This window comes from Cornus florida, unplaced genomic scaffold (assembly GCF_030987335.1).
Source record: "Cornus florida cultivar Cherokee Brave unplaced genomic scaffold, ASM3098733v1 CherokeeBrave_3.0.0_Hap2_Chr01, whole genome shotgun sequence".
In the NCBI taxonomy this organism is placed as follows: domain Eukaryota; kingdom Viridiplantae; phylum Streptophyta; class Magnoliopsida; order Cornales; family Cornaceae; genus Cornus; species Cornus florida.
Window position 1 is genome coordinate 108,530,641 of NW_026775571.1, and position 9,302 is coordinate 108,539,942.

The window sequence follows — 9,302 nt, forward strand, 5'->3', positions numbered from 1 at the left end:
ATACAGACCATGGTACTCATTAAATTAAAGTACATAATTTAGGTTCATGTAACTAAAATGTACTTTATAATCTCAAAAGTGTTTACATGTTTTTATTTCCAACACTTTGGTGTGAAAACAGAAGTTATAAACAGTTTTATGATGGAATGAAGAAGATATGAATCTTCCTAATTTTCTTCATTTGAACTCTCTTTTTTCTTCATTTCTTGTAGAGGGATTTCAAACTAGAAAACGTACCTTGAATAATCACCTTTAAGTTACCGACAAATAATAATAATAAAAAAAAAATACATTTATCACATCATTAAATCTATTGTTCAAACTCATTTTCAAACAATCTACCCAGCCTGAGGGCTATAAATAGCAGATCAACTATCCTTCTTATTCACAAAATCATCAAAGAAATGATCATGAAGACGTTTTCACTTGTTTATGTTGTTTTATCAATTTCATGGGTAGTTTCTGCTCATTCCCATGAAGATTTTATTCAATGCCTTTCCCTTCATTCTCATAACTCCACATCAATCTCCAAAGTCATTTACACCCCAAACAACTCTTCCTATCTATCCATATTGGATTTTTCCATACAAAACCTAAGGTTCATATCACCAAATATTCCCAAACCTCTAGTCATTGTCACACCTTTGGATGAGTCCCACATTCAGACAACCATATATTGCTCCAAAAAACATGGCATGCAAATAAGAGTCCGAAGCGGAGGACATGACTATGAGGGCCTCTCGTCTCTCTCTCTCTCTGAAGTCCCATTTGTCATAGTTGATCTCATAAACCTTCGAAAAATCACTATTGACATTGAAAGTAGCACTGCATGGATTCAAGCCGGCGCAACCCTAGGTGAAGTTTACCACAGCATTGCTCAAAAGAGTAGAACTCTTGCCTTTCCGGCCGGTGTTTGCCCCACGGTTGGTGTTGGTGGACACATAAGTGGGGGAGGGTATAGCATGCTGTCGCGTAAACACGGCCTTGCTGCTGACCATGTCATCGATGCTCATGTAATCGACGTTAATGGTAAATTTCTTGATAGAAAATCCATGGGGGAAGACCTCTTTTGGGCAATCAGAGGAGGTGGTGGTGCTAGTTTTGGAGTCATTCTTGCATGGAAGGTAAATTTGGTTACTGTTCCATCAACCGTGACTGTCTTCAATGTCAGCAGGTCATTGGAACAAAATGCAACCAAGCTTGTCCACAGGTGGCAATACATTGCAGACAAATTTGATGACAACCTACTCATGAGGGTCTTCATAAGAAGTGTGAATTCTAGTACTCAAGATGGTGGACGAACGATACAAGCTTCATTCGTTTCCTTGTATCTTGGTGGAGTTGATACACTCCTTCCATTGATGCAGAAAAGCTTCCCTGAATTGGGTATGGTGAAAGAAGATGGTTTTGAAATGAGCTGGATTGAAACGATTCTCTATTTTGCAGGCTACTCTAGAGAAGACTCCATTGATGTTTTGTTGAATAGGAGTGCTAGTTTTGGTGGCGGGGAATCCTATTTCAAAGGGAAGTCAGATTTTGCGAAGGAGCCCATTTCAGAGAATGGACTAGAAGGCATATGGGAGAGGTATAATGAAGAAGATGAGAATGGGGCTGAGATGTTGTTGAGTCCTTATGGAGGAAGGTTGAGTGAGATATCGGAATCCGAAACACCTTTCCCTCACAGAGCTGGGACTATATACAACATTCATTATGGAGTGTCTTGGGTTGAAAAGGGGTCAGAGGCATTGGAAAGGCATATAAGTTGGATCAGAAGTCTTTACAGGTACATGACTCCCTATGTTACCAAGTCTCCAAGAGCTGCATATCTCAACTATAGGGATCTCGACTTGGGAGTAAACAATGTTAAAGGCAACACAAGCTACACACAAGCAAGTATTTGGGGTCTTAAGTATTTCAAAAGTAACTTCAAGAGATTGGTGCATGTGAAGACAATGGTCGATCCTGCTAATTTCTTCAGGAATGAACAAAGCTTTCCACCATGGGGTAAGAAGAGATAGATCAATATTCCCTTGGTCTACAAAAAGGTTTGCAACAAATATATTTTATATATTGTATTGGCATAAATAAGGGTTCCAGGGAAAAAAAGGGTGTATGTTCAAGTAATTACTGGGGCCAAAAAAAGTATACGTTTTTTATTGTTATATGTTATAGTCTGTTTTAATTACCCAATAAAGTTACAGTATGTTTTTGTGTAGTTGTATGTTATGGTCTGCTGCATTGGCCGGGCATGTGTTAGACTCAGTAGGCAGTAATGCACAAGCATATCTCACCATTAACAGTGGCAATGGCGATCTTGAACTATCAAACAAAAAATCTAGTATTTGATTGTCAGATTGAAGGGGCATGCAGCACTCTTCTTAGATTGCCTGTGACTCACCGGGGGTTAGTGTTGGGGTTGCGCGAGTGCCCCCGTGGTTTATCCGCTAAGACTGGGTCTGTCTTGGAGGAGTTCCACCGTTTTTATAAAATAAAAATAATAATTTATTTATTATTATATATATATATTTTTGTTAGGGTGAAATGGTCAGCAAAGGAAAGCAATTGTTTCTACCAGAATAGAGAGAGAGGACACATTACATGGAATTGGGCTGGTGGTATAACCCTAAACCTAGCCCAACCACGGAGTCGGCCTAACTTCCCAGTTGTAGCCCAACCCACAAATTTTTCTTGGCTCCAGCTTAAAGCCGTTAAGCTCATGGAACACTTTACTCCCCGAATTTGGACCCAAAACTCATTTTGTTTTTGCAGTCCATGCGGAAAAGAACTCTACACGCTTTTTACTTGCCCATAAAAGTTTTTATCTTCTTTACTTTATGGGTTAGGCAGGGGTGCAACTTGGGCAGGCCCTACCCAGGTCCGGTTTCAACCCGACCTCAACCAGAATTTAGGTTGGGTTGGTCCAGTCCGAATTTAGCCCAGTAACCTTAACCCAAATCTTTTTTTATTTTTTATTTTTTATAAAAGACTAACAAATGTGCAAATCACATTTTTCTCGAGAAAATTTTAATTTTTAATTCATTCATACTCTGTTATTTTTTCAGTTTGAATTTATTTAGCATTGCAAAGGTAATTCATATATCACTTAAACAAGCACATCCTTTTATGTGTATTACAATTGAAATCTTAAAAAAGCATAACAAGGAAATAAATTGAAACACTTTTAATGAATAAATTGAAAATCTTTTACGTCCCAGTTTATGTAACTTCAGCAGGTGCTTTTCTAGTGGCCAAGCACCAACACTGCGGGCAATTTTTCAACTTGAAAGAATGAAGAACAACAAATAAAAACATAAATGGGCAAATGTTAATCATATTTCAATTTTGATATTCAACGCAAAAGTGTGAGATTTTCATATTTCATACCTCTATCGAGATTTGAATTCCTGATCTTCTCTTTGAGAAAGGTGGGGTTGTACCAACTGAGCTATTGCCCATTAAATAAGAGTGTGAATTTATTGTGCCAACACACAGTGTTTAATACGTTCCGTAAATATAACCCTAATTTCGAGTGAATCAGTTTTGATTATTTTAGAGTTTTGCCATAATAAACAATTTGAAGGCTGAATTTTGCTTGGATTGTATACAAAACCATGGATTTAAAATTCAGCATCATATGACCTCAGGTGGTGCAAGTACCAGGTTCCATGTTTTCAGCAAGCGCACAAAACCCACTTCTTCTCTTGTTTTGGGGTAGGACGATGTTCTTAAAATTATCAAAAGAAAAAAGAAAATAAATTGTTGGGGAATAAATCTGGAATGTTAAGCAATGGAACAGTAAAATTAAACATCGATGTATATATAAGTGGGAAGAAAATATGCGCTGTTAGAAAGTCTTAACAATGTCTAGGAAATTGATGAATTATTGTTGAGAAATGTCAACTATATTAGCTAGGTAATAATGGGTTCAATTTTCTTGTCCAAATATCACCTTTTTCGCTCATGGATTTAAGAAAATAATTGGTGAAAAAACTTCAAAGCTAAGACTATAAGGATTAAAAGATCCTCTGGCATTATCTGATAGTACGTTAAAATTCAGACCATTTTTTCTCCTCATTTACTTCAACTCGTGTTTAAGAATGGATAAATTATAATAATGAACAACACACTGTTCAACTTACGTATGCTCTTACCTTGCCAAAAAGAAAATGTCTCTAATCACTGATGGCTTTTCAAGCCGCCTAATTGGACCACAAAGATGTTAACGGGAGAGAAATTTCTATGGCCTGCAGCTTACGTATAGTCTGCGAGAGAAATTTCTATGGCCTGCAGCTTACGTATAGGCTGCCTAATTGGACCAGAAAGATGACGGGAGAGAAATTTCTATGGCCTGCAGCTTACGTGTAGTCTACTATACAATGAACTTGTTTTTAAAACATCGTGACACCACCTGTCAATATAATTAAAACACCAGAGTTAAACGGATTTGATTGACTTTGAGAGGTTCAACTCGTACAACCCGTTTAACTATACGTGTCATAAACAAATTTCTATTTAAATTCCAAAATAACTATCTAAACTTATATCTTATAATTTATTTTTTTGTAAATTAGAGATTATTTAGTAAATTGGTTGGATTGAAACTTATATTTTTCTAATATTTAATATTTGATAGAGTATTATTAATAATTTAAATAATAGAATATTTAATTTTATAAAACAAGTTATTAAATGGGTTATATGTGTAACCCGTTTAATAAAACAGGTCGGGTTAGTGTTGAGGATTCCAGACATGATTATAAAACAGGTCGTGTTCCAGTTGAGCTGTTTAATAAAATACCCTTAAATCGACACGACACGATTATGACCCGCGAACACGAATTGCCACCCTTAACTATGATCATCGTTATCCTTATCTTAATCCGACTTCATTCTCTCCAAACAGTTTTATTATTATATATTTTGAGATGTGAAGGATGTGAATCAAAAACCAATATGTGTACTTACCTGCTCATTTTAATCCCTAAAGAAGTTGCGTGGTTTCAATTTGGGATCACATGATATTGAACAGTATTAATTAGTTAAAAAGATACATAATTTAGGTTTCATGTGATCTAAAATGTACTTTATATTCTCAAGTATACTGGTACAGCATGAGTGAGCAAATACCCGAACCCAATTACATTTTTCGCTTGGCAAACTATTTTTGAGTTCAACCCAAAAATAAAGATTGGACTTAGGTTGAGGTGCCTACAATCCGAGCCCAACCCCCAATTTTAATATTATTTATATTCATATATTTTATTTTAAATGTTATTATATGTAATATTCAAATTATATTTACCTTTTCTTTTCAACTTTCCTTTTTTAAATATTAATTTATTTTATGTTAACACTTTGATAAATAATTTTCTAAGATTTTTTTTGTAATTTTTAAAAAATTCACATTAAGCTTTTAAAATTTCTTGAGATTAACATTTCATATGTTGAATTGGACATGAATAATGAGTTAAAGAAAGGGTGTTAATCCTTAATTTCTTCATCCTAATAGTACAATAACAAATTGGAATACATAACCAAATAATAATAATAATAATAAATAAATAAATAAATAAAAACTAGATATATCACATGATTAAAATCTATTGTTGACTGACGGCCGTAAATGCCAGACCAATTCTCCTCATACACAAAATCAACAAAGAAGTGGTCACATGTTAAATTATGTACCCAAAAAAAAAAAAAAAAAAAAAAAAATCATCACATGATTAAAATATATTGAATAGAAGATCAATTCTCTTCCTTATACACAAAATCATTAAAAATAGAATAAGTTTTTAATAGGTTGAACAAGATGTGGTTAATCCTTAATTTCTTCATTTCAATAATCTAGGAATCACCCTGCCTGAATAACCTTGAAACTTGAATAATTATCTTAACTTGAAATTTGGAATACTTAATTAAATACCCTCTTTGTCTCAAAATACTAGTCCATTTTTTTTTAATTTTTTTTAAGACTATTTCTAAAATGAATATACTACTTTTATACCATTCCTAAATTACCCTTTTGACATTTAATTTATTAAACAAGTGCACTAATTTTGAAATAAAAACTATATATTCAAACCTAAACATCATTAAAAAGTTGGACTATCCAAAACACCCAAGATTTTTGGGATGGGAAGGAGTAATAATACTAAAAGAAATAAAAAAATCAAATGATTAAAATCTATTGTTTGCCCGAGGGCTATAAATAGCAGACCAATTAATAATTCTTCTTTACACAAAATGTATATCATCAGAGAAGTGATGATGAAGCGACCAAGAGCTTCGTTGTTTTCGCTTGTTTGTATTGTTTTCTCAATTTCATGGGTAGTTTCTGCTCATACCCAGGAAGATTTTCTTCAATGCCTTTCACTTCATTCTCATAACTCCACATCAATCTCCAAACTCATTCACACCCCAAACAACTCTTCCTATCTATCCATATTAGATTTCTCCATACCTAACCTAAGATTCATATCACCAAGTACCCCAAAACCAGTGGTGATTGTCACACCTTTGCATGAGTCTCACATTCAAACAGCCATCTATTGTTCAAAAAAACATGGCATACAGATGAGAGTCCGAAGCGGAGGACATGACTACGAGGGCCTTTCTCATGTCTCCGAAGTCCCATTTTTTCTGGTTGATCTCATAAACCTTCGAAAAATCACAATTGACACTGAAAGCAGCACCGCATGGGTTCAAGCCGGTGCAACCCTAGGTGAAGTCTACCACAGCATTGCTCAGAAGAGCAGAACTCTTGCTTTTCCGGCAGGTGTTTGCCCCTGGGTTGGTGTTGGTGGACACATCAGTGGGGGAGGGGATAGCACGTTGTCTCGTAAACACGGCCTTGCTGCAGATAATGTCATTGATGCTCTAATAATAGATGTTCATGGTAGAATTCTTGATAGAGAATCCATGGGGGAAGACCTCTTTTGGGCCATCAGAGGCGGTGGGGGTGCTAGTTTTGGAGTCATTCTTGCATGGAAGATAAAGTTGGTGACTGTTCCATCCACTGTGACAGTCTGCACTGTCAGCCGGACCTTGGAACAAAATGCAACCAATCTTGTCCACAGGTGGCAATACATTGCGGACAAAGTTGATGATGACTTATTCATGAGAGTCTTCATAAGAAGTGTGAAGTCTAGTGCTCAAGATGGTGGAAGAACGATACGAGCTTCGTTCGCGTCCCTGTACCTTGGTGGAGTTGATACACTCCTTCCATTGATGCAAAGGAGCTTTCCTGAATTGGGTATGTTGAAAGAAGATTGTATTGAAATGAGCTGGATCGAATCGACCCTTTACTTTGCAGGCTACTCTAGTGAAGACTCCATTGATGTTTTGTTGGATAGGAGTCAGCTTGGCGGGAAATCCTATTTCAAAGGGAAGTCAGATTTTGTGGAGGAGCCGATTTCAGAGAATGGACTAGAAGGCATATGGGAGAGGTTTTATGAAGAAGAGGAGAATATGGCTGAGATGGCGTTGAGTCCTTATGGTGGAAGGATGAGTGAGATTTCAGAATCCGAAACACCTTTCCCTCATAGAGCTGGGAATATATACAACATTCATTATGGAGTGGTTTGGTTTGAAAAAGGGACAGAAGCATCTGAAAGGCATATGAGTTGGATCAGAAGGCTTTACAGTTACATGACTCCATTTGTTACCAAGTCTCCAAGAAGTGCATTTCTCAACTTTAGAGATTTTGACATAGGTGTGGATGATAAAGGCAACACACAAGCAAGCATTTGGGGTGTGAAGTATTTCAAGAGTAACTTCGAGAGACTGGTACATGTGAAGACAATGGTTGATCCTGCTAATTTCTTCACCAATGAACAGAGCATTCCACCTTTGTCATCATGGGGAAGAGGAGATGGAATATCCTTGGCTCATCCTGGGTTGTCTGATGCTCTCATTTGTGATGAGATTTTTGAATCTCCCCAATAATGTTTTTTTTTTTTTTTTTCCCTCGATAACCGGGGTGTCCGGGGCTTTATCCGACTAATCAACCGGACCCGTGCAAGACGACCCCCACACGAATCGGGTAAAACTTGGACTATGTTTTGTTAGATATTTTAATGGTTTTTTTTTGGTAATATTATGTTCTTTATTTTTGTCAGGAAAGAAAAAGAAAAAAAAACTTGGGGGAGACAAAATGGCATAGTAGTGAAAAATATTTGTTGTATTGGCATAAAATAGGGTTCCAGGAGAAGATGAAGTATATGTTCATGTAATTATTGGGGCCAAAGAAAGTATATGTTTGTGTAGTTATAATTTATAGTCTGTTTTAGTTACCAAAAAACAAAAAAACGAGTTACGGTGGTTTGTTTATGTGTTTTTGTTGTTACATGTTATAGTCTGCACACTCCAAAATGGAACGGGATAAGAGTTGGCATTCCACATGCATTTATAAGTCAAGGAACATGTCTCAACATCAGTAGGCAAATTTTGAACCAGCAATTCGGAGCATGACATCGATATATATATATATAAATCACCTTCAGCACTTCTAGGCCCCTTCCCGGCTACTGGATCACTCCAGTGCTTCGGGTACTACGGACCCTCTGCCATCCATTGCAGCAGAGCCTTTTCATGAGCGGGGGCTAAGCGCAGTTCTTTGGTCGTACTGCCTAAACGACGTCATCTAAATAACCAACTAGGTAATTTGTCTTGTAATGCCCATATTTGGGTCCATTCCTTCATCTCCTTGGCGCTGAACACTGATTTTGGTTTGGTTTTTCACCGCACAACCAAGTCATCTATGTAGCAGATTCCCAGCCTCCGTTTCATTTCTAGAACACTATCAATGATTCGTGAACCCCGAAACCAAGGGGTTATGGCAGGTTCGGAGTCAAACAAAAATCACACTCGGACGCAGAAAACAATTCAGAGGGGGTTGGCTTGAACACAATATACTAAAATATATATATTCAAAATAGCAGGAAAAAAAAAAAAAAAAAAAAAAAAAAAAAAACACAACACTTCCATATTAATTGATATGTTTATTAAACTTCCTCATAGTTCCGTTTCAATTAGTTTTTTAGTCAAATAAATTTCAATGCTTATTCATCAATTCCAACAACCATTAAACAATGTAATCAAGCATGCATTAATTTAGAAGGAATAAACAACAAGGGTGTTGATTTTAGTTGGTTTTGTTTTTAGAAAAGAAATGGTGGCACATAAAAATAAAAAATAAAAATAAAAATAAAAGTCCAAACTTAATTGATTTTGGCTTCTTTTATATTTAATTTTTCATACCTTTTTGATTGGTAAATTTGATCTTTATAATTCGTCATCCT

The 9,302-nt window shown here is 36.0% G+C and overlaps 2 protein-coding genes across 2 annotated transcripts; both read left to right on the plus strand.

The window, feature by feature from the left end:
* The first annotated feature begins 395 nt into the window (after window positions 1-395).
* On the plus strand, window positions 396-2,215 carry LOC132313186 (tetrahydroberberine oxidase-like). Its single transcript, XM_059811869.1, has one exon. It carries the CDS (start codon window positions 405-407, stop codon window positions 2,016-2,018), a length of 1,614 nt encoding a protein of 537 aa, XP_059667852.1. The 5' UTR covers window positions 396-404; the 3' UTR covers window positions 2,019-2,215.
* A 4,045-nt stretch (window positions 2,216-6,260) lies between these two features.
* LOC132313195 (tetrahydroberberine oxidase-like) lies at window positions 6,261-8,267 on the plus strand. The gene has a single exon (XM_059811880.1). The coding sequence runs from the start codon at window positions 6,268-6,270 to the stop codon at window positions 7,945-7,947; it is 1,680 nt and encodes a 559-aa protein (XP_059667863.1). The 5' UTR covers window positions 6,261-6,267; the 3' UTR covers window positions 7,948-8,267.
* Window positions 8,268-9,302: the final 1,035 nt, after the last annotated feature.